General features: G+C 40.5%; 1 protein-coding gene across 1 annotated transcript in view; it reads right to left on the reverse strand.

Annotated features, from left to right (window-relative positions):
- The window catches only part of wdr11 (WD repeat domain 11), a 63706-nt gene that overhangs the window by 18128 nt on the left and 19146 nt on the right, over positions 1–26432 (reverse strand). The window contains exons 10-15 of the mRNA XM_080481674.1: positions 21461–21637; positions 14333–14417; positions 10871–10977; positions 5304–5379; positions 939–1047; positions 78–199 (exon numbers count right to left, since the gene is read on the reverse strand). Of these exons, the coding sequence (XP_080337800.1) occupies positions 78–199; positions 939–1047; positions 5304–5379; positions 10871–10977; positions 14333–14417; positions 21461–21637 (676 nt within the window). The remainder of the gene's footprint in view (positions 1–77; positions 200–938; positions 1048–5303; positions 5380–10870; positions 10978–14332; positions 14418–21460; positions 21638–26432) is intronic.

Consider the following 26432-nt stretch of genomic DNA (forward strand, 5'->3'; position numbering starts at 1 on the left):
TTCTATCAGAGGTGTCTGTGAGAAAAGAAAAAAAAAATCCATCCTCAGCAAAGGAGCTGATGCTTTCTAACACCTACCTGATGACCGAGGATTCAACGCTGCTCTGCTCGGCATCTGACACAGTTTGGCGGGCCATGGCCTCTCTGGCTGCCATCTGCTTCTTCTTCAGACTCTTCAGGTTGTGGGATGGGGACCACTCCTGTTTACATAAACACAGGACAGCAGTTGCAATAGAAGAGAAAAAAATAACAACCCTTAAAAAAAAAAGGGAGAACAACTGCTGATTCAACAACATAAATGAGAAACAGCAGCCAGAGGAAGAAGAGAGGAAAGGAAGAGGATTTGCCTGTACAGTAGAGGCATGCATGAATATCAAGGTACACAGGAGACAGCTTTGAAACCCTGTCTTCTTGGGTAAGTGCTGTAACTTTAGTTTTTCGACTGGAGGTTGTAATCAATATGGAAATGAGACAGCAATATGGGGCTGGAGGAAGCAGGCATGTATTATTAAGGCTACTGGCATTTTTATTCACACTGTAGAGGATTTTACGGCCCCACAGTAAAGTTTGTCCAGCATCACTCTTCTTTTATGATGGTTTCTTAGGCCTAATGAAGCTGCGGTCCTTCGCTGAGCTTGGGGGGATTTTTTACACTAATCTTTCAAACGATCCACATAAACACAAGAAGGAGAATGGGTCAAAAAGTATAAGAGACTATTTACTAAAGGGTAGAGTAAATAGCGGGTGTTTCTACAGCGATGATCGCGTGTTTTGGGAAAGTTATTCTGGGTGCAGTAAATTTAGATGATCAGACATGAACACCTTTTAGGAAACATGTCATTTGTTTCAGAAACGTGTGTTTGTGTGTGTTTTGTGGGAACAGCTGAACAAAGGGTTAGAAGAGGATACGCTTTTGATTCTATGTTAAAATGTTCTCACCAATGCAGTAACAGTAGGGAAGTTCTTTGCCATCTCCCGCAGGAGTGTCCCGGTCCTTGTGTCCCACAGCTCCAGGGGTTTGTCTCTGAACACCACCACCAGGTACTGTCTGTGGAGGAAAAACACACACACACACACACACACACACACACACACACACACACACACACACACACACACACACACACACACACACACACACACACACACACACACACACACACACACACACACACACACACACACACACACACACACACACACACACACACACACACACACACACACACACACACACACACACACACACACACACACACACACACACACACACACCAAAGTGACATACCGCGCTGTGCACTGATGGAAGATTTTTTTCTTCTTCCTGGTGTTGAATTCAAAAAAGGCTTCTCTGTAGGAGATGTACCAGTAAAACAAAGAGCATAATGTTTGTTTTCTTTTTTTTTTTTTTTTCTTTTTTTTCCGCCCTTGTCCTGTTCGGCAGCTTGGGCCAACAATATGATGTGATTGAGAGCCTTCGGAGTCAGAACAGTTTTTGGTCTTGCAACAGGGAGAGACCTGGAGTCTCCTCCTGTTGCCTTCTCCGTCAGAAGCTGGCATGGCTGCCGTACACGACCGGGGGGGAACGCACAAAGAGAGAGAGAAGAGAAGAGAGAGAAGAAAGTCGAGGGGGGAGGGGGGAGGGGGGTGGGGGGAAGGGGATAACATACAATGTCCTTGTTGTGCTACATATATTATTTGCAATAATCACACTCATCCAAATACTTTCCAACTGTTATTAGATTGAACCAGCCTGAGCAGCTCTATCTAGACAGTAACGTGAAGCAGGAACATGAAATAACAAAGAGGCAACGACAAAAGAGGAACATGATTTTTAAAGTTTGAGCAAATGATGACAGACAACAAGCAACTTCAGAAGCACCTTTCGTGAGGAGTGAAAGTGTGTGTGTGTGTGTGTGCGTGTATGTGAGTGTGTGTGGCTTGTCCACTGGGTGTGGCCGGAACTGTTGTGGGGGGACCCGTGGTGACACCCCGGGGTCCGAGGCCACCGCGCCCGGACACCGCCACCCCGGCAGACAGAAGCCCCCCAGGCCCGGGGAGACCCCAGCGAACCACCCCAGAGAGCCCCGCCCCCGCCCAAAAAGCACCCGACGGAGAATGCAGAGAGGAATCCCCCCCAGGCAAGAGGGGCCCACAAGAGAAGGACAAAGGGCACAGGGCCCCAGGCCCCGACCCAAGCCGCCAAGCCGAGAAAAGGCCGGAGCAGGGCCCCCGGGCCGAGCGGGCCGAGAGCCCCCCCAACCCCGGCGGCGAGTCCCACCGCACCCCCGGGAACAGGCCCACCCACCGCCCCCCCCAACCCGGTAAGGCAGAGACGGCCCCAGCCGCCGCGCCCCGGACCAGCCCCGCCCCCAGACCCAGGAAAGCGAAGCCCGGCGCAGGCCCCGGTCGGAGAACAGTCAACTCTACACCCCCAGGAGCCTCATAATCCACCCGCCCCATAACCCCTCCCCCCGGGTCTTGATTGGGAATGTTTGTTTTCTTTCTCTCTATACGGTACTATAAATGTTTGCATGCTGATTTATTTTAGCTCGCTACAAGAATACGCATGAAACGACAATGGGGTTTTTGCAAGATGTTCTGCTCTGCTCCTAAATCTCCAACACTGAAGTTGGTTTTAAATACACACTGCCGTTGTGCAGTGAGGAATAAATTAGTAACAACAGCCGGCATGATCTGGCGCAACTGATCCGATATTTACAACTGTGACCTGAAGTTAAGCAGCATTGAGCAGTAAAACACATTTGAGTTAGGTGACAAGCTCCTAGCCTTGATGACCTGCCATGCCCAGGAGTCTCAATCTGACTTCGAGCTGCTGTGGAGGAGCAACACATTAACAACCTGCCAAAAGCTCCCAGCAGCTTTAATGAAAGCATGTGATTGTTTTTATTCATGAGAACGACGACTAGATTTTGGTCATCATAAATGTGTGACCTGAGATATTATAGAAATATCTTAAAAAACAGTTGAGGAAAGATGCTGGTGGCACTACATTTCATTTATTCTGTTTGTATCATATGTATCACAGCAATTAATTTTTTTTTACTTTCAAAGTCCTAACTTCATTTAGGAGGGAAATAGTACTTTTGCAGAGAAATGTATGTCAATTAAACAACAAATTGTTAGTCTATGTGAAACAAATGCTGAAATGTATTTATAAAAAAAGTTCTACGCTTTACAATATGATTGTTTTTTAAACATTTGGGGCAAATGTGAAACGAGCCTTTGATTGGACTGGATGTCAGTTGGCTTCCTTCTAAAATGTCTTAAAATGATGAACAAAGAAGTGACTTATTTTCAAGCTAAACTATCATACTTGATTACAGCAACACCCGTCTCTGCAGTAAAGCTTTTAATGTAAGGTGGCCTTGAGCGATTGCTTTGAAGGAAGCTGATAAATACAATACCATGTTATTAATACGTGGTTTTTGGATTAACTGCTTTCTGAATACAACAACAAATAGTTGAACCCACTCCCTGTTGTTACAGCCACTGTTGGTTCCATTATCTGCTTGATGTTTTAAGTGATTACAGCACAACTTCTTAGGTGCATCAGAACTTCAGTTATTAACTCAATTTAAGGATAAGAAACTAAACAGTATACACAGTACTTAATGTTTTAGTCATTCAATTTAATTACGCCCATGATAAAATAAGATTTAGGGTAGTAGTTTTCAAAGCTCGAGATTGATTGTACTGCAATATATGAGAAGGCAAATGGCAGGTTTACTAATATTTTCATCATCTAAAGCTCCTGTATTGGTATGATTAGTCACTAAATCAGCAGGGAGTTTGTCGCAACACTCAGCTAAATGCCATGGTGTGCTTCGACAGAGAGGGCAGGAAGAGAACAACACAAGAGAACACTTGTGAGTCAACAGGTGGGCTGAGAGAAAGCACTCATGCAACTGCAGCGATGTTAGAGGATATCTTGAACGCTTGACGGTGATTCTAGTTGACTGCCCGATTGCATTGTGCTATCAGTGGTAATACTGAAAGCTGCAGGTAAGACAGGATCTCTCCTAAAGCCACTGAATTTAGCAACAGTATATTTTTTGCGCTTCTGAATTGAACTTTTCCAGCTTTGATGGATGCTTTTATTTGTCAATCTGTCTAAATTCTTTACAGCTGAGAAATCAGATCGTTGAGATGAACACTTCAGACTGATGTTCAGGTTTATATGCACCAAGGATATAATCGATTAAATTGGTGGATGAATCCCATAATGCTCTGCACTGTGTTGCTAACCACTTGTGATAGGGTGGATGTAATCCCACATCCAGCTTTGCCCAGAAACACTATTTCTAGATCAATTTCTAAGCCTGACTAATCACACTTGTGTGGGTAACTTTACACAACAGACGAGTACAAAGCTCTACATGGTTATACGGCCTCCTCTGATCGGATTTGAATTTGAACTGGAATTAGACGTGTTTGCATGATGTGATTGAGTTGGATCTGCAATTAATCAGATTACTCTTAGTTACACTCAATGTCAAGTCCTGAATGTAGTATATTTAGCGGAAAATGCATTTTAATAAAGTAATAAGAGTTCTGTTGGAAAGCAGTAAATATCTTGACTCTCTAGGCAGTGCGCCAATCGTGACATAATTATTTTCTCATGGTCATGGTCTTTGTGCTGACCCATGTATTCAATGCCTCCATTGCAGCCCACTCTGTGCATTCTAGAGGAGAGAACACTTGTTGCCATTAGCACTGGAGCTCGGTTCAAGAGTCACCAAATGCAGGCAGAATAATCAGAGCTGTCACTTTCCTATATAATGTATTATTCAAGTAAACTTATTGTTAATGCATACACACAGCCTGACAAAAGACCGTGGCCCTTGAATAGAAAGACAGACTGAAAGGCGTATCCAGAGTGGCCAACAACACAAAAAAACGGCTGGTTATAGGTGTGATTCTCAAAAAGTGTGTGACGTCTGCAAATGTCTACATATGTTGTATTTATGCACTAGTAGATGCAGCAATGATAAAGACTTCAGCAAGCAAATCGTTTGTTTTTTTTTACATTTCCATTAGAATTTAATCTGGGTATGACGACACATGAAGAGCACTCCAATCTCAATGTTTCCTGAACATTGTGCAATCCCAAATGTTTAGAAATGAAAGTCAACAGAGACATCGGAAGACAGAATGGCTCCAGGCCAGTGAGGCAAAGCAGTGTGTGTGTGAGTGTACGGCTTCTTTTGTAAATGTCAGATGAAAACTTTTTAAAATGCTGGTGTTGGGTGGTGTTTTTGGTGGCAGGAGCTGGCAGCTTACTTCAGATGAGACACTTTAATCATCTCAATGGGTGGCTCATCATTCCCTCGCTCGCCCCTGAATGCAAAGCATCGGCCTAAAAAATAGAACAGAGAGAGCGGGAGAGAAAGAAGGTGTGAGCGAGGGAGTCAAGGTGAGGATAACAAGACGGTGAACCTGTTGGAAAAAAAAAAAAATGGACTCATCTCATTTCACTTTAGTGCCACCGCATCCCAGTTTCATCTCTTTAGCCAGAGTGAGGCGAGAAAACTGCCGGCAAATTATTCCAAACACCTGCTCTAATGTGTGCTGCTCATCTACAACTTTCCACCCAGAAAATCAACAGTATACAGAGAAATCACTGTGGGACTTTATTTAACAAAACAAGAATGCCCTTGAGCTGTGTCGCATCACTTTCACCCGAGGAAGGGCTGATGTGATTCTGAAGAGGACATTCGTGGGGGAGGCCTGTTAAAAATGGACAAAGTGATAAGCGTTGCCTTCGGTAGTCTGAATGGACGGTGACCTCAAATGTTGGGTGGTTGATGATGGCTGGTGTGTACCGGAGGGAATGAAATAGCTAAGCATATGGCGCGGGGGAAACTTTAGGGACCTGTGGCGCACTCAAGGCTAATGAAGTGCTGCTCATTATTTCCTCTTTCATTTCCACTCACATACACAGCAGTAGGGGTCACATGTCCTGATTACGGAGCATCTATTACAGCATCTCACTGTTTAGGACATCAGCCGAAAGGCTGTAATTACATGTCAATTTTTGATTCGCATTGACGCTCCGAGCTGATATTGTCCAGTTTCTTGCAGTCTTGGGAGGACTTGGATTCGGGAGGGGTATCTTTTTAAATAATACAAAGTTTAATCCATCAATCTGGAGCACATTAGGAACTCAGTTTAGAAGTTATCTCAATATTTAAGAGTTGATATATTTGGAACTTTAGTGCGGCTATCAAAAAACTGTGTTTCGGTATGAATGGTCAAAGCACAACAAAAAGGCCGGCATGACCTTTTCTCTTTAATGATGCAGATATGACAAAGTATGTTCAATGTGTTGATATTGTTGGATAAGAAAATTTCCAAAATATACAGCAAAACAGTAATGTACACTATTCTGGATAAACTACTACAATCTGTGGTTCATATGTGTCGACGACTGGGGTTTCTTGTTACACTAGTAAGAGAGGGTTAATGCAGTTAGCCCGATGGGTGTACTTGCAGCAAGAGTAAGTTGGCCAGGTATGTTGATGTCACCTCCCACAGTCCCCCCCCCCAAAAAAAGGCATTTGAGGTTTATTGGTTACTATAAATTGCCCAAAGACATGAATGTGAGTGATCGTTTGTTGACCTGTCTGGGGTGAAACATGGCTGATCGGCTCAAGCAGTCCTTACCCGGAAATCAAATCAATTCATAGAAATGTGTGTGGCTATATTCCCATTGTATCTCAAAAGGAAACCCGGACTTAAACATTTGTACACCTTTATTTGTTCCAAGACTTTCTCCATATTCTGAGAGGAGCTGGGGTTTTTCTTTGAGTGACGGTTGTGCGTTTACAGTTCCCTTTGATTGTAAGCCACTCATCATTACTTTACTTTGTAATTTGCTCTTTGCACACACTGCTGTCAGCAGACTGTCCATGCTTTCAATGCACCATCTGATTTAAACGAGGGAAAAATGAAAACACTGAATCCAGAAGAATCTATTTAATTGAGCTTTTCAATTACAAATGAAGTTACCAGCAGTGTTTATGCTAAGGTGTTTAATACACCAACCATTAAAGATTAATTTACTTGATTTAAGGAAGTAAATCAGTTTGAGCTGAGATCTATCTTATCTGCATCACGTCTTCATATTGTTTGAAAAAAAAAGTCTATTAATACTAAATAAATATACTGTATATCGCTTCCTCAGAGGGCAGAAATGGAAAGTAATAACTTGAGCACACTTTTACCTTTATATTTTTGTCCTTAATACAGAAGTTAATTTGATTTAAAAAAATTTAAAAAATCCAATCGTAAAAACATATTTCAAGCGTGGTATGATGTAAAAAGGTATATGAAGGAACCTGTTGTTTTATCCCAGTTCACCTCAGTTTGGGTCAGCTAAATAACTCTATCATATATATAATATATATGACGTCTTTTGATATGCTTAGGCATAAATACAATATTGACAAGAATCGTTTTTTTTTTTTAATCTTCAACTCCGAAGATACACTAGAACAAAACAAAATAATATTCTCACCAAACCACTAAAATCTACAGAAATCATCAGAACAGTTTACTCGAAAAGTTGAATGCATGGAAAAATGATTTACGAAAGGATGCGCCGATTAAAGAATGGGAATCGGTTTGTGCAAAAGCTCACAAACAAAACCTGCTGCAATACAAATGGTTAAAGCTGAAAATACATCACACCTGTAAAATTGAACAAATACAACCAAAGTATTCTAGACACATGTACCAATTGTAATGAGAACAACGGCACTCTCTGGCATTGTCTGAGAAAATGCAGGAAGATTGGGATCTTTCGGGTTGTGGTGCCACAAACTATAAAAGAAATGGCATCAAAAGGGGAAACACTGGACCCTGTTCTCATTTCTTCTCACAATGTAAGATACACAAAGTATGAAGAGTTGTTTATTGACATGGGTTTGGAACCCACCATCAGAACGAATTACAGATATACTGAGAGGGAAGATGGACGTCTTTGAGAATGTCTAGAGGCCATTTGTGGAACTTTGTGGAAGGATGGAGAGGATGACTGAGGATAATATCTGATCGGGTAAATTGGTCAATTTAAGCCTTGATCTATGTCTCAGACTATTTTTGCTATTTTTGTCTGATATGTTCATGTATTTTTCAGATTCTTAATAAAAAAGATTAATATGTACATCTTTAGCTGGACTTTAATAATAGGATGCTATTTATGGTGTTGAGTTTATTTCCCTTTTCACCCCGGAGATTATAATTTTCAGCTGTGATGAGTGTACCTGCTACTGTTGTTTCTTCTTAAAGGACATAAATATTAGTCACGAGACAGAAGAAGTGGAGCTGTAAATTCTATTTATCGTCCCCTGAGTTAAAAGCTCAGAGCCTCGGACTGATGGATCTTATGGAAAGCTAGATTACGTCGAACCTGTTTCGTGGTCTGCCCATCTGTTTCCCATCAGGAGACTGATGAAGCTCAGATAGTTAAAAGACATGATAGCATGATGACTCATAATCAAAAAAATACTGAAATTTCACTGCAGATGTGAAAGGAGAATGTGATCAATTGTCCGTGCACGGAACTGAAACTCAAACTCAAAGAAATGTATGTCCTCAACAGTGCAGTGTCAAAACCTCATCCATCTCACTGATTGCAAATAATTACAGTAATGACACCTCCTGTGACGGTGCATATATAAATAATGTGTAATTAACCTCTAGATACATAATAAATATTTATACTGTAAGTGTTGCATTGCTGAATGGATTTGCAGATCTGACTTCACTCAGGTATTGCACTTAGCAAAAAAAGTTTTTTATAAAAAAATGAAAAGAACGTCAATTCAGACGAGCTGCTACCTTTGCTGCGGGAGTGAAAGGGATGACTTCCAAATCTTATCCAAAAAAGCTGCAGCTTTAAAGGGCACAAGGTGCTCGCTTCAGTGGATTCGTCTTCCGGGTGTACTGCCACATCTTTAAACACATTTTGCTCTGTACTTTTTAACGACCTGCTAAGGTAAAAATCTGCTCGCTTTCCCGGAACAAATAAGATTCAACACAAAAACTTTAGTACCTCTAATATAAAAAAAATAAAAACCTATTAAACAGTCTTTGAGCAGGCTTCTTTAATTTACTGCATCAAGTTCAGGTGCTGCAGTCTTTAAAGTTACTCTACCAGAATCCACACGGCAAAGATTTTAACATTGTATTTAGGACCCAGTTTTAGTTGTTGATGTACATCGCTACTACATTGTCAATATCTTTCTGAAGGAAATTTGTCATTACACTCATTAAAATACGTATCTCCGGCATGTATCCATACCTGGGTTTGTTTGACATTTTGCGGTCATGGAAACGCCTGAAGATTCCAGTGACATTGCGTTGTTGTTGTAAGATCCTGTGTGTGCACTCGATATCGCGAGATCTCAATGGGCACCGGAAAAACGATCATCGACACAGACTATTCTGTCTGTGTCGCAACACATCTGCTGCCGCAACATATCTTTGATATCCCAGAAACCCATGCGCGCAGATTTCTGAAGATGGCGTTGGTCAGCGAAACATAAATAGAATTGATGGCTACAAATCCCAGTGTGTTTGTTTGTTTGGTAGAGTAACTTCAAAATATATATATATATTGCCTTTGTTTCAAAAATGTGACACTGGCAGTAGGTTGAATATAGTTTTGACCTGAAAATTGTTGGCAGCGGATGCTTGTTATATCATGATGTTGAGTACTTTAAGTTGTACCCTGTGAATGCTGTTGAAAGCGGGGCTTTTTTAAACTTTGACAGAGACCGTTTCCTCTTGTCATCTTGGTGCTATGCGAGGGTAAACATGTCCCACAGTTATTTTATCCCTGCACTGAACACATACAGATTGAATCGATATGGATATTTCATGTCTTACGAAAGCACCAGGAGGTTCACGGAGCCTGTCTGCACAACCAGCAGCTGCATTAACAGGCGAGAACTATTCAGCAGATCTCAATCACCTGAACTCATTTGAACTCAGGTGAGAAAAAACAAAACAAAACAAAAAATAAAACACAGAGCATCTGTGTGTCAGTGTGTGGCATCGTACCTAAAGCTGAAGTAATGGACTGTTAACTTTGATGACTCAAAGGAGAGCTATTAAAGCAGAGGCTGACCACAGTCCAAACGAGTGCTAGAAACACACTTTGACCGAGCCATTATGGAGACCATCACGTTTTATTGGGCCCATGCAAAACAAATATCTCAAGCCAAAAACAATCAGAATAAAATTTATGAACCTGTTGACCGAAACAAAGTTTGACAGATCTGTGAATATGGTTGATTTGCTATAATTGTACATATCTGAAATCGGATGTAATTAATATTAAATCATTGAAACCCAAATGTTAAAATGTCACTTAAACCTTCCTTATTTCTAACAATGTAGTAGCTTTAAGTACGTATCTCCTGACTTCCCACCCTGGTTGCTTATTATTCCAGCTTTCTTTGTAGTTTTATTTATTTCATTTCTAGATTCGGAATGAAGTGGAAATGTACAGAAGCTTCTGTTCTGTGGACAAGCATCCAGGCCTTCATGACAGAATCTCATTTCAGAGCTCGGCATCCCTTAGTTGTACCCTGACTCTGTTTACTTTGGACTCCGAGTTGAAGTGGGATAGAGTGTGCGAGTATCCCCCGGAGGAGTGAAACAAGAGTCTTTCTGAGACAAAACAATAAAAGAGAATGTGTGAGAGTGTCAGGGACTGGCGTTTCTATTTTCTTTTGTTGTCGAGTGTTCACAGAGCCTAAATATAGACATAAATAAGAGCAAAGGATAATTTAAGCGTTGGGCTTCAGGTACAGGAGGTGTTTTGTGTGGGCGTCTCTCACCTGTAGGGAGGTCGACGTGCTGCAGCTCATTTCGCACGAGGCCCATGTTGTTGGGAGCAGAAGTCGCGAAAGACAGGAAACTGGTGAGACTCACCCATTCAATCCCCCTGTGGATTAAACCCCCACACATGTTTTTAGATGAATATTTTACATCCATCAAAGTTAGCAAAGACTCTTCAATCAATATAGCCAAGCAGATTACCTCGCCCAGCAATCCGTAAGGTATATCTACAAATTTCAAATAAAACCGTTTAAAAATGCAATACAGTGACTGTGAGAAATGGATATTTTTGAGCAACGGGCCCAGTTGAGGGAGCACCAACTCCACAGTAATGAGATGGTAAATAGCCACATGATTAATTAGTCGATTTCCCCACTAAATGTAAATGAGATGCTAAGTAGCCAGCTTCCTTTGCCATGGCTGTGCTGGGGCGAGGGCTGCTGGGCTCATTTCCATAAACATCCCTGCTCTCCCCACCTCGGAAAACACACAGCTTCAAACTTATTGCTGTACGTCAAAAGCGCCAGAAACAAAAAATAACAGACGTACCTAATCACAGAAAATGTGATGAAAATAGATACATTTGAAGGCACTATTTCTATACAATTCTGTTTTTAGATGTGCATTTAATAAGCTTTTTGTGTTTTTGCTGTGCACATCACTGAGTGAAAAAGTGCAATAGTAGTGTGTGCAGCTTGCAAATACAAGAAACAGAAGCTTTGGGGGGAAAAAGATGGCAGGTAGATGAAGAGCATGATGTTGAGTATTAATTCATCAGCATAAAGCATTAAGAAACACTGTCAAATCTCACTTCAACGCGTACACAGGAGGCATTGCTTAGCTCATTAAAGTTGGCTGGAGTTTTTGCATGTGTGGATACCAACTTCTCTCATTAAAGAGAGCTTGGCTCCGCTTGAACGGATGGCGTTTGCTCCCAATCAATCTCTTAACAGCATTAATTGATTCAATCTTGTGCTTAATTAATCCTGGTGAAATAGTTTTACTGCTCATTAGAGAATAGTAACTAATGACGCTCAGCCAACACCTTGTTGATGTTTGGCTACTTCCAAAAACTGTGCAGTGTTTTGACTTCTGTCATTTCGGTCACGGCCCGCTGGCTGCACGTACCGATGGACAGCCCGACAGGTCTCCAGTGTCTCATTGTCATGCAGAGATCTGTTTGAGAGTTCATTACCAGGATATGCTTGCTTATGGTTGGCTATTTGAACCTTTTAAAGCGCTGTATGTCGTTTTGATTGACAGCTTATTTCAATGCAGCATTGACAAAGAGACTGTCGAGGGAACGTTCCCTTCCTTTATTCTGATTTATCGTTCATTTCAGGAAGTACGCTCTGGAGTAAATGATTGATTTAATGTCAGTATGTATCTTTAATATGTAACATTTGTGTTTTCAAAGATAATGGTAACTATTTTTACTGTTACAGTGAGCGGAAGACATTGAGATGCAGAGACTATGGCTGAGAAGTGGTTCCATATTGTAGCGACACAAAGACAATATTCCACCACAGTTCATGATGCACCAACCTTTTTGTATTAATTACAAAGTACAACATGTGAATGTTATATGAGTGGTGGTTTTGCAGAGGTACACAGCATAGAAAGAAATAAAATCTGTCCTGAATTGGATTAAACAAAAGCACAATTAAAAATAATTTGAGATGTACATACATATTGAATGTGTGTGTGTGTGTGTGTGTGTGTGTGTGTGTGTGTGTGTGTGTGTGTGTGTGTGTGTGTGTGTGTGTGTGTGTATATGTACTATTTTGCCCCTGTGGGTTTCATTCCTCTGAAAAAAAAATTTTTTGTCCAGCAGAACAAAGATTTTCAACTCACAATCCCAGTTGGTGTTGCCAGCTGTGACCAAGGAGACCAACTCCAGAGAAAAATACTTAACATTTAATGCCACGACTGAGCAAAGGGTGTTCACATAGAGGGCTGTGGTATTGGAGTATTCACACAAAGCAGAACAATGAGGAGGGAAAATAATAGCCTTTTCTCTAGTTTCTTATCTTTTTATTTTTATTCAAAACCAGATAGAAATTATAGAAATTAGGGTTTAGGTTACCACATTATTACCACAGTAGTTTTCTAAAAATCTGAATGTTCCCTCAGTTTTCTTGTACAGTTTTGCTTTCCTGATTAAAACACTTTTATAAATAAAATAAGGGGCCCGTCTTAAACAAACCACTGCTCTCTCCCAAATGGTGCCTTTGAAGTGTGTTTGACCGCCATATTAATTAGTGACTAATGCTCAGGAGAGCATTGTAGAGAGGAAGGGAGCATTACAGAAGGCTGAAATTTCCACCATCAATTTTTCAAAAATAGACATTGGTATTTAATTTTAAAAATACATTTTCTTCCATATATCACATCTTTTGTTCCTGTTACAACACAATGCCTCCTCTAACTCTTGCCACACCGCTGTACAACCTCAATTAAAGGTTGGAAATGATCCCAAAACGTAATTAAAGTCAAATTTGTTGCAGTTTCCCTGATTATTTCTGTTATTAATTCCATCATTAGTTCGGGCCCCTCTGGGATATTTGCAGTCTCCCACACATGGACATTTCTTTATCTCTTACCTCTTCCAGAGTGATTAAATACTTTGCTTGATATTTCCTCAGGATACTCTGAAAGGTTAACTGTACAATCCCAACTCCAAAAACATTGGGCCGAAATTTAAAGAAAAGCTGCTCTACAAATCTCATGAAAATAAAAAACGTAATAATTTTTTGCTGTCTTGAACCGATTTGCCAATGTAACATTATTTTAGTCTATTTATGCATATGGAAGAAAAAAAAAGAGGATCATTCAGACAAACCCAACAAGTCATTATTTTCTCTTTTACAGGGTCTGGATAGATCATGTAGTGTCTACTGCCAGAGGAATTTTACTGCTCACTGATGTACAACCCTCAGTCAGATCATCACTCGATGTTTTGATTTATAGTTTTCATTACTCAATATGAATCTACAACCTTCTGGGCTTTGGGACATCTTTTATGAAAGCCAACAAAATAAACTACAGTGCTTCTGATTGGTGCATTACTTTACATACCCTCTGAATGTGTGTATCCTTTTCATTTTGCAATGCTACGCATTCTGTTTTTATACATTCTAGTCAAGACGACCACACTCAGCTAAAAACATTTAACACCCGAATGATGCAAAATAGGACATTATTTCTCCTCAACACACTGGAGCTGACATGGCACACTAATTATGTGATTGCCTCCGAAAACACTAATGAGCCAGAAAACAATCAACAGAAAATCATTTTGCCTGAAGCTGATGATCCGGCCACTGGGGTTCGTCTAACGTGTCATTTTGCAGACGTCGCAGCTGAGCAGTACCATGGGAACATTTACTGGGGTCCGACATGCTGACCCGGAAAAATGGTCTCATTGTACACAATTAACTCTGGAGAAATAAAACTCTTACCTGACTTCGCAAGAATGTACACTGAGTTCTTTGTGGAGGAGACCACTAGTGAGGTTATAGACCAGTACAGACCCATTGCTGGTGCCTGGGAAGAAAAAAGAGAGACAGAAACATGAGACAGGCTGACAAAAGGTCACAAACCACTCCGTTATCTTAGCAGCATCTATCCTCCAGCGGGACCAGAGAGATGATGTGTCAGAGGGATACTGCTATGTGTATGTTCCCCGTCACTGCTGTAGGTGTGGATAGAGGCCACACATCAAACCTTGTGTCATTCAGCTCACAGCCCCAGAACATGGCACGGTTTTATTTGCTGCTGGGAACAATGAAACAGCTCCATTGCTTACTAGACTAAACCTGATTAAATACTGGCGGTGACATTTTACAGAAACTGCCAGGAGGGTTGAAGAAGTGATGGTGTTCTCATGCAGCCAAAAAAAACATTTCACTGCGGTGTCACTATTTGCAAACTTCTAAAGAATGAAAAGTTAAAACATAAAAATGAAGCTGGCAAAAAAAACAGCATGAGATTATCTTCAGGTGTCACGAGGTTAAGCATTGACCTTGATTATGGAGGACCTGGATTTGAATCTGGGTCTCGGCGGGAAATTCATCTGGCATAAAAACTACCAGTTTACAGTGCAAATTGGAATGATTTGTTGTTGTAAACCCTGTAAAAAAAACTAACCAAAACATAACCCTTTTAATATGGGCTATGCAAATCCAAATATGCAAAATGATCTGAGTACCATATGTCAACAGATATATTGTCTTTTGTACACTCCCATTGTTATTTGATATTGAAACATATGCAAAAAGTGCCATAACAGTTTATTACTACATAAAAAAGAATGCCAACACTGTTTACTCGAGGACAATGATTACAATCACTTTGTCATGGTTTTGTTCGAATGCCACTGCCTTGTTTCATATTAGTGAGTAAAACAAGCGTTTGTAAAAGGCTTAAAACAAGTGAAGTTATGACATCAGCAAGGGAGCTGAAAAACACAGCACTTAAAATAATTACTGTATTCAGGTGCACAAGTCTGCTGCAGATATGAAATCAAACTCAATTTTATTTCCAAGTTGGGTTTAATACGGTTTGGAGGGAGGAAGGGAGTTTTCTTTTTATTGTTGAGGTGAATGCAGGCAGGTGCTGCAGCACATTTTATTCAATAACTATCGGGAGGATGACTGAACTGGGCTGATGTGCAAAGTCTTTCTGTGAAGAACTGTTCAGTCAGCAGTGGGCTTTTGCAAGACCACCACAAGGTGACAGGACATCTGGGGGTGGGGAAGTGTGTGTGGCCGCAGAGATCCATTTATCAGCATTTGCTTCTTTCCTTTGCGCTCTCTGTGCAGCTGATGGATGTCGTGTGTCATGGAGGCAAACAGGCCGTGGGTGGGCGATGATAAACCCACCCTTGTTTGTATTCTCCAAGAACTGGCAGTGGTTTACTTAAGGCGAGATGATTAGCTTTGCTTTGTACGACAGGAACAAATGAACCACTATTGCTTAACCAAGTTTGTCAGGGATGTCAAATCTGTGGCTCGCAGGCCGGACACAACGCTACACAGCAAATGACAGCAGTGATCATAACAAAGAGATATGACGAAGGAAATATCAAGAACATTGCCAACTTGTTTTTTTATTTGCAATGAAAGTATCTTATTGAAGTTGTTTGTTGATTGGTTAATATATCATATATTATATATTTCCTGGGTTGGACCTCCTGAGACCAACTTGGGATACATGTGGACCCTGAACTGAACACGACAGCGCTACATTAGATAATTATGCTGCCACCAATACTAATGTCTACATTCATTTTGTCATGGCGTATGGAACGTATGGAAGACGAGTCAGAACTGCTAGATGGATAATATCACGGAGTGGTTTAAATGAACCAAAACGTCTTTCTCACATTTCGCTCCACTTAAATTCATATTATTTAAACAATCTACTTTGCATGCACTGATTATATACTCTTAATGTGTATTCTCTACAGAGCAGTAATAAGCTATTATGTCTACATTAAATAATACAATTCCCGCAAATAAATTCACTGAAACCTTGGATTATACATTTTCTATTTTCAGCATATTGCCTCATTGTTAAAAACTATAAATCCACAAGTTGACTCGATGTGAGTGCCAAATCTAACACGCAGATACGTGTTGACTTTTAGGCACAGCATGACAGCAAAATATATTTAATTTGCAAAGTTGAATGTTAGAATCTGAAAGCAAAGTATCACCGTTTACTCATTTATGTTAATATGAAATTATTTTTTTCCCCCTTCATTTGAACTGTAATCTACATTAAAAGACTTGAAATTATGATCTGATACTCATACACATTGATGAACCTCATCAATCAGATCATAAAATACACATCATGAGAGGATTAGGAATTTATTTTCTATCCATCTATCAACATGACAGGAAAGAGGAAAGTGCTGGAAGAAAAAGACAGAAAAACACTCCGTGAGGCATGGCATACTGGCTCATCAGTCAAACATGGCGGCCGTTCTGTTCTGGCTTGGGCATGCATGGCAGCACACTGACATTTATTGACGACATTCACTGCTAACAGAAGCAACAGGATCAATGCAAAGTTATACAAAAGCCTCACTTTGTGCTCGGATTCAGCCAAATGCATCAGAACTGATCGTTTCATCTTTCAGCAGCACAACGATCCAAAACATTCAGCCAAAAGTAATCTCAGTTTTAAAGGGTGAAGAAGTAGAATATTTTTTTGACTGTCTGAATCGAACACCTGGCCTCAGTGTACTGAGACGCAGACCACCAGATTAAGAGCACCTCGCAATAAAGAAGAGCAGCCGTGAAAGGCGGGGAAAAGCATTGGCAGGGAAAACAAAGAAATCTTGAGGCTGTCACATCAGTATATTCAAGTAGATTTTTTTTTTTTTCCTGTATTTTTAAAATTACCTGAGAAACTTGTCAATAGCAAACAATGTTCTCCAAACAAAGCTTAAACTTGGAACTAAGTACCCATTATTTCTTCTCAGATTGAAAATGCTTGAGCACAGAGTCTGATAAAGTGCTGCATTTGACAGATTTATCATCCCATTCCCCAAATTAAATGACAGAAATATATTCCTTGAGAGTACCAGTCATTTTTCTTCAGATGATAGAAATCTTTTCACATGATACATTAAAATCCAATTTGATCACCATCCAAAACAAATTGTTCTTCAGCAAACGTAGGTGGTGGCGGTTCAGAAAGATCCTAAACTGAACCCAAAGTCAACAAACAAGTGTGGAGAGGCAGAAGATGAAGTGCTTTGTAAACTGAAAGCCTTGAATAGATTAGTCTGTGGACTGCAAACTTCAGCGATAGCCCCCGTGACAGGCCACTGGAGCCAAGAATGAAAATCTATCAATTTAATAATTGGTTTGATATTTGAGGCGCATGCCTCAGTAGCGGTCTTCATACAATTATAAAAGTGTTTATTTCCTACATTTTACTGCTAAGTGACTTCATGTTTTGCCGCGTTGATACTTTATCATGTTCTTAATGTTCAATTTCCTGATCCAAACAGTGCAGGATGAAAGGAGCTGTCAGGCTAGCAGCCAGAGATAAATTAACAAATGCCACTGTCATATGACTAGGGGAGGATATTCGTCTGTCAGGATTTGTGTACATGTCAGTGGAAAGGAAAGCCGTGGCAGGATTCCCTATCTATAATGAAGATGTCAGGTCTTCCACAGATTACAGCTTTTTAACCCTGGAGATCCGACAGCAGTAATTCCGATTGGCGGGTCGGCTGCACTTTCCTCTGGAAATTTTGGAGCAAGACGGACCGACAGAGTGAAAAATAGAAACAGAAAACAAAGAAGAGCTTCTGCCTTTTGTCTAACTGTAATGAAAGTGTGGATGGCAATTTCAACCCCCAGTGCTTTCACACCACAGGCAGAGAGCCCATCACTTGCTTTATTTGCGCCTAGTGGAAGGTGTAAGAATTCTGTATCTCTTAACTCGTTCGCTGACTTGTGGCGATTCAAAGAAACTAAAGGACTCGAGCTTTTTAAATCAGATACACGCCCGAGAGAAAACATGATGCACACAGGAACAGAAGCCAGGAAACTCAGCTGTACCTGCCAAGAGATCTTCCGTGCGCCACTCTGAATTTACCAGTCAGGTGTATTCTCTGGCTCTTGGTAAACAGGAAAGGACACCGGCTGCCAGAACACCTGTCACAATAGTATCGATAACGAGGAAGTGGCAATAGCAATTGTTTCCCCCCCAAAAAAGCACACAGTTTATAGAGCATGGCAGTGAGGCCAAATACCTTACTTTAAGACCCCACAGAGTATTTCTCGGGTCATACCTTCTACTTCACTGGCACAATGTATGCATTCCTCTTAACTATGTTAATAAAAGAAAGTGCTTTTGAATTACAATTATTAGACTTCAGACAGCTTTTACAATTGCACACAGTTCCGAATTACCTGGACATTGCTTTCCACTCTTCAACAGAGCTCGAGTCCCCAATCTAACACCCTGATCACATTAAGCAGTCTTTTAAAACTTATATTCGCACAGCAATTCAAAGGAAGTGGAGCAAAAGGCACATTTCAGTGATGCAGCAAGAGGTTGTTTAAATCCTCGACTCTGCAAGGCCACTACGGGGACTTGCCGAATGATGTGATCAGAAACCTTAATTGCCCTTTACTAGTTTTCGATTCACTGTGCCACAAGGAGACTGAAGTGCAGAGTCAACCCTGGACCCTCTGTAGCAACTTGATGGGCTTTTCCTGCAACCACCTCCAGAGCCACATATTGACTGGAAAAGAAAAGGAGATACAGGTCTGAAGAGTGAAAAATAGGGTTTGAAATAGCTACTACCATCAACGGGGCAGTAATTGCAGTGTTCTGTTGCAGCAATGAGATAACCTTCATAAAAGCCGATAAAGAACAGCACTGGATCCCTGTTTAGGTCATTAGGCAACAATCTGCTGCTGAACTTCAAAGATATGAGAGTCCCACCACTGTGGGTGTGATGCACATAACAGAGAGGCAAAGAGAGCCACTGAAATGGTTGTAAGATGTGTAGGTTGAAGGCGTTATTATTCAGCCGCCTGTCGGTGGGTCTGAAGGAGCCCATGTATCTTTGAGGTATGATTAATTTATGTGGGCTATGTCAGGGGAATGAGTGTGGCCTATTTTTCAGCTTGACAACTGAACTGAAGATTCGATGGGGGGGGTGTTGCCTTGGCTTTACAAGGAATCTGGCGCATAATTTTAAGTGTGTGTGTGCAGACATGAACTTCCACACACGTGAATAGATGAATGCAAAACTAACATATACACAATTGTGCTCATAATTACTTTTCCATAATTGTATGCATAATGTGCACTGCGCTTAGCAAAACAATTGCATAAATTGCTGAGCTGATCAAAAACTAATAGGTACTTTGACTCTCACACTGCGTGTCTATTTTCACCCATCAGCAGTAACAACAGAGGCTGAGACTTCAGGTTAGTTCTGAGTGTTTTGCACCATTTTCCGAGACTGCAGATACGATGAACTGCTCCTCTTTCACTTCGTGTGAACATTCACATCAATGATTTGAATTTTCACACTGACTGACATTTCATTTATCTGAGTTTTATTTAACCTTAACAATGACACTTTGCGAAATGGCTTTAAGAAAAGCTGTCAGCTGGAATAAGACCATCTCGCAACTCGAAGGACAACTTGGGAAGACTTAATCACTTTAAGTGGTACCGACAGTCACTGAACGTACATATTCCAAAAGAGTTTCATTCACTGGGGAAAGTGCCCTACAGCACATGAATTTAAACGGGACATGATAATGCGTTGCTATTGAAGGTGAAGTGACAAGATATTCCCACACGATTAGGATGATTTAAATTTCAGAACAGTAATCCACACGCACAAAGTGTGTTTTGTCTCTTCAAACGCGGAGTATCAGAGATCCAGTTACAAAGGAAACATTTCCAGTCATTCATAAATTGGAGTAAACCTCAAGTGTCAACATATGACCTGGACATGCAAGCAATTCAAATCTGGAGCTGAAGCAGCAGCATCATTTAACCCTTTCTGTTGTTGTATTCTCGACAGACCTTGTGACTCACCGAAGCGGCAACATTTCATGAATTAGATCAGGTAAACATCTGTTTACACACAAACACATCATTTGAATGGCAAACAAAGAATAAGGCAAGACGAATGACATTCTGGCAACTAAAACTGTTTGAAAGATAGTGAACGTCAAATTACTCCCGATGGATGGAGTTCAGTAGTGTGTGTGTGTGTGTGTGTGTGTGTGTGTGTGTGTGTGTGTGTGTGTGTGTGTGTGTGTGTGTGTGTGTGTGTGTGTGTGTGTGTGAAGTGGTGAATGTGGTGAACCACTTTGGGGGCGGCTAAAGCAGAGGAAAAGGGCTATATAAGTGAAAATCTATCTGTGAAATCTAAGTGAGAGCAAATCTCTTGTTAAAAGTGCCTTGTTGATGCCAATGATTGGAGAACACTGGCCAGACATCAAACAGCCTCTTGTTATAACCGAGACACACAGAAAACCATATCTGAGGACACGTTAAAACACGTTGAACCTTAAGCTGATGAGTTGCAGCGGCAGAATGCAACACTGGACGTCACCCCTGTCAGCGAACAACAGGAAATTAAAGCTATAGTTCTCAAAACTGGAAAATATTAGATTGAAAAAAAACAACAAAAAAAAACGGTGCCTTGGTGTCTTCATACATTTTAAAGTCGCTGAGATTTGAAAGATGCACTCGTGTTTGTTTTTCAACATTGATTCATATTGAAAGACTTCCACAAGTGTTTCTTAAAGCTTCAAATGCAATCAGAAACCACTACCAGAGAATGTAAATGCTGCAAGTCAGAAACTGACAAATGACACTGTTGTGGTGCGCTGACAGCACAATTATCTTCTTGACATGAACGTGTTGAATAAGTAAAGCTCCAGGCTTAAGTGAGCTCGATAATGTGTAATAGAGTTTGTCGAACAATCCATTTAACACTTGACATGTTTTACTGGCAATCATTTAAACGGTTTTGCGAACATCATTCGTGGAGTCACCGAATATTCAGTTGACAGTGCATCGTTACCTACCTACAGCCAGGAGGGGCTGGTAGTGGTTGATATTTTTGGTTGTAAGAGGTGGACACATGCGAATGGCAAAAGGAGGCAGAGGCAGACCAGAGAGCAGGCCAGTCAGCAAGAACTTCAACTGGACCTCGTGCTGGTTGGACAACGGTGGGGGAACTTCACCAGCAATCAAAGTCTGACCTGGAGACGGAAGGGGAAAAAAACAACACAGAAAGGTTTAATCACTCAAAGCCTTCCACTCTTTTTTCACTCTGCACAGAATAAATCTAAGACATTAAATCAATAATCACTCAATGACCAAAAGGCCAAAACCAACAACTTTATGCTCTGTAGATCAGCAACACAGGAGAAATTTAGAACAGTAAGTTTCTGTCTGGGAATAGCTCCCAGCTCCAACTGAAACCATGGCTTTACATTCTAATATTTCAAGAAAAAGTGTTGCCATTGAAGATGTTCTCAAAATTCTGAACAGCACAATGGTGCGACAGAGATATAGCAGAGTCATTTTTCATCCTTTTTAGTCCTAGTTGTACCAGTTGGCCTCATTTTAACTACTTAAAGAGAAAGTCAGCCATATGTCTTCCTCCATCCTGTCAGGTAATCAGACTTTTAAACGTGACACTGATGTTTTCCCACACATAGGAAACCGTGAACTCTGAAGCTCACATTACTAATAACCAGGCATATTGCTGACCTGACATGACCTGGCCTGATTTGTTCATGTGCTTTGAAAAGTTTCATTAATCCATCCAAGGTGAAGACAGGTTACACCTTCGACAGGGCGACAGTGTATTACAGAACAAACGGAGACAACTACACACACTCACATTCACACCTCCGGGCAAATTTAAGGTAATCAATTAATATCACATTCATGTTTTTGGACACTGGGGGGAAAACCAGATCACCAGAAGAAAATGTAATCATGTACAGTATATCCAGAATACAGTTGGGAATAAGCCTAAATCTACCCTCAGGTCACATTTTAATAAGAAAAGTAGCATAGTCCAGTAATTAGGAATATTCAGACTTAAGTGGCGATGTGAAGTGCAGAGGATGATAATACTTCATCAAAGGTAAAATTATGAATTGTTCGGCACCCGACAGAAGAAAAAATATTCAAATCCTCCCAAAATTGGTTTAACAGGAAGAGGAAAGCCTTGGAAGTCCAAGCAGGAAGACTCATCATATCCCTCTTTGAGAGGAAACTCCCCTACATGTGTGAAGAGCCACCAGGCTCTCTCAGGTATACCAGGTCACAGTTCTTTCACCTCATCTCCAGAGATCCGATCACTTCCGCAGCTCAAGGAGACTCAACAATCAGTTAAAAACACCACCCAGGTGTTTTTGCACAGATTCTTCTTTCTCTTTTTTCCAAGAACTGAGTTTGTCCTTCTTTTAAACCACCTTGTACACTGTCAAGAACCTGAGTTACAACATGTCTTTCCTCTTGTCTCCTCTCCTTTACTTGTGAGATCTCACTTTTGTTCAAAGGAGTTTCTAATTCTGACTTCTCTCTCAACGCATTTACTTCCAAGTCAAAGGCTGGGCTGCTCCTCTTTTTTAAAGCCTTTCCACATAACGACAACTGTTCTAATAAAAACCCATTTGCAATTTGATGAAACCAAGAATGGATGGATGCACTGATGGATAGATGAAATAGATTACAAATAAATACAAAAAAGGGAAATACCCCAAACAACTACAACATGTTTCCAAGTAAACATCGGAACACTTTACATGATTGATGTTTTAGTTTGGCTGGCCAATAAGGTTGTTTTTCTGGAACCAACTCCTAAAATAGTATGTATACACTGAGAAAACTGTGCCCAGTGTACAATTTACCTTTTCAAATAAAGCTTTTATTGTTGAGATGGGTCATTTTGGTATAATGTTTGAAATTGAAATATACATGTATATGTTACCATTAAGAATAAATTGACAAAAAAAAGGATACTTACGGGATCTTTAAATACACAAAGTCTGAAAATTGCAAATTAAAAACAAATAACTTGATAAAACATTTTAAACATATCCCACTTGTATGTTTCTAAGTCTGCATTTTAAACTCATTTGTAAAAAAGCATTTACATTTTTAGATTAAATTCAATAACTTTGGGCTTATTCTGAAAAGATCTATAAACATAAACATTATAAGTAGTCTTGTTGTGTTGAAATACACCGATCAACCATTACATCACAATCAGCTACAGTATGGGTGAGGTGAGTAACCCTCATTATGTCTTCATCATGGCATCTGTTTGTGGGCGGAATATATTACAAAAGCAAATACACATTTTGTCTCTCAAGTTGTTGTCGTAGAAGCAAGATATAGAAGTGTACGGATTTGAGCAACTTTGACGGCTAGGCCATTGCATCTCCATTATTCACTGGTCTGCAGTGATCCGTATTTATCCACAGTCGTGATCCAGTGACAGGGCGATGAGCAACCAAAGCTTGTTCATGCATTTGCTCCCATCGAGGCCCCACTTTGAAACTTACAAGACTTAAAGGATCTCCTGCTAATACCTTGGAGTCAAACAGCACAGCACTCTCTATTGCGGTTTAGTGAGGTTCATGTCTTGGAGGAGATAAAATCATGCAGTAGGTTTGCATATTATGGCTGATTATGATATGGGGCCATATAGTATCATATACATCCAAAATTGTTTATATGTGCTGCTGCAGCCCAGGACAAAGTGTCTATTTTAGATAAATTATTTAATAAAAAACCATGTGTGGTAGAACTTGGCAATAGAATTCCTCTATTTGCTTTTTAACATTAAAATGTATTAAATTCTACCTCTTCTGTTTGCAGAACGAGGAGGTGAACAGGATTATAAACACTGGATGATGCTAATCTATTTCATTTTAAGACAAGTGAGCTGGTGAGAACTCAAATTAATCAAGCATATGAGTAGCTTTTCCTTTTGGTGCAAAACATTTGAATAATTCACATTTTTGTGTCATTTAATCGTTAACCTTCCGGCGTGTAGAGGCCTCAGGTTTCTAAGCAAAGCAGTGGGTTTGTGCTGCTTGTCCATTTGGCGGTTTTTTTTATTTGCTGAGGGGCAGCCATCTCATCCTTTAGAGTATTCATTTATTATATATCAGGTGTCTGACAGCCGTTGAAACCTTAATAATGCACCCGTTGTGATTTCTCTTTAGAAAGGGACGGTGAAGTGAGATTAATTCACATAAAATAAATTAATCTAGCCTCTGGAGTTCAGAATAGACAACACGTGTGTGAATGTGAGAGAAGCAGGTGGATGGAAAAACATGAAAGAAATACTGGAAAGAGAGTGATGCTGGATGAATTTACGTACCTACAGTGTTCAAAGCAAGTAGAGAGACGACAGGCAGGACGGAGTGACAAGTGTCAAGACAGATGTGTGGCATAAAGAAAGACTATAGTGTGAAAAGGCAGTGGAGACCTGATACGATGTAGAACTGTTTAAAAGACAGTGACAGTGGCAGAGATGACAGATGAAAAAGACAGCTAAGGTTGAGCAGCTTAAGACATAAAACTAGAGAGGCAAGGTTGAGATGGTTTTGACATGTGTCAAGGAGAGATAGCGGATGCATTGGGGAAAAAAAAGTGGGAATGTTTAAAATGGAGGAGAAACAAAAGTCCTGAGAGAAGGGTTATGGATGTAGTGAAGGAAGATGTGGAGATGGGTAGTGTAACAGTAAATCTTCTCTCTCTGCTGAGATGGAAGCAGATGATCCCCTGTGGCGACCTCTGAAGGAGGCAGCATAAACACAAAGAGGATGATTAATCTATGTAGCATAAGATGAGTGACTTGACACCAGTTTAATTCAAGTATGTATCGTCAATGTGATAGGATAACGTATCAACAAGGCTGCAAGAGAACAGTATAGCATTGTCATGGCGATGACCGAAACCCCCCGAAAACTACTTATGCTGGAAGACTTCCTTTGGCATATCATAACCTTCTTTACTGTGAGGCCTTCAACTGCTCTGTGGTCAAGCTGCCGCAGTTTCATTTGCAAAGCAGATAAAATAATTCACTGCTGTGATTCAGAAATTGCATCAACCTGCAGCATGTGTGCACAGAACATTTTCATTGTTTTCGGGACAACATGCTTGGTATTTTGAACATCTATTGCACTTCTCAGAAACAAGTTCACGGTTGGAGAATATCAGTATGAAGTTATGGTTGTAATTGGACATGTCACACTTCAGCTTGATGCTGAAGGTCAACACAGAAATGGTTCTAATGATGATGACCAAGACAAGACATTCAATTCATCAGCTACGTTCTTCATGTGTCAAATTTTGAAAGCACTGCACCGTTCTCAAGAAATATGAGGCCATGGATCTTGACAAAGCAGGAATAGCAGCCCCTTCCGGTAAGACCTGGTCTGTACAATTAATACAAGCCACCCATATACACACACAAACACTGACAAAATGAGCAAACTGTGACTTTCCTTGCCTTTGAGCAGTGCAGCATGAGGGATGGAACTCTCACATATCAACATAATAGAAACAAGTACAGGGATAATCTGTAACACACTCATCTCTCATACCTAATACACATTCACCTGTCAAAGAAAACCACAGAGACATTTGACCCAAAGTAGCTGACCTGCAGATGGAGTCGGCTCATAGGAGGCTCAACCAGACACAGAGACGTGCATCTGCATCACTTCCATCATTAATGCAGAAAGCTGAAGGTAAAAGACAGTGAAGGAGACACCAAGGGGAACAGCAAGGGGGACTGACTATATGAACCTCCGTGTATGAAGTTGTTTTCACTGTGTTCAAACAACAGAAAGTCACACATTTTAAAACAAATTTTGACTGCTTGGTGCAGTTTAATGGTCATGACCTTCACACACAGTTAATGACTACACTTTTAAATGCCAATCATCTCTTTGCATATTTACTGCAGGAGTTACAGCAACCTTGAAGTTCTAATTAGTATTCTCTTAAAAAATTATTTCCTTC

Source organism: Lipophrys pholis, assembly GCF_963383615.2.
Source record: "Lipophrys pholis genome assembly, chromosome: 15".
NCBI classification, from domain to species: domain Eukaryota; kingdom Metazoa; phylum Chordata; class Actinopteri; order Blenniiformes; family Blenniidae; genus Lipophrys; species Lipophrys pholis.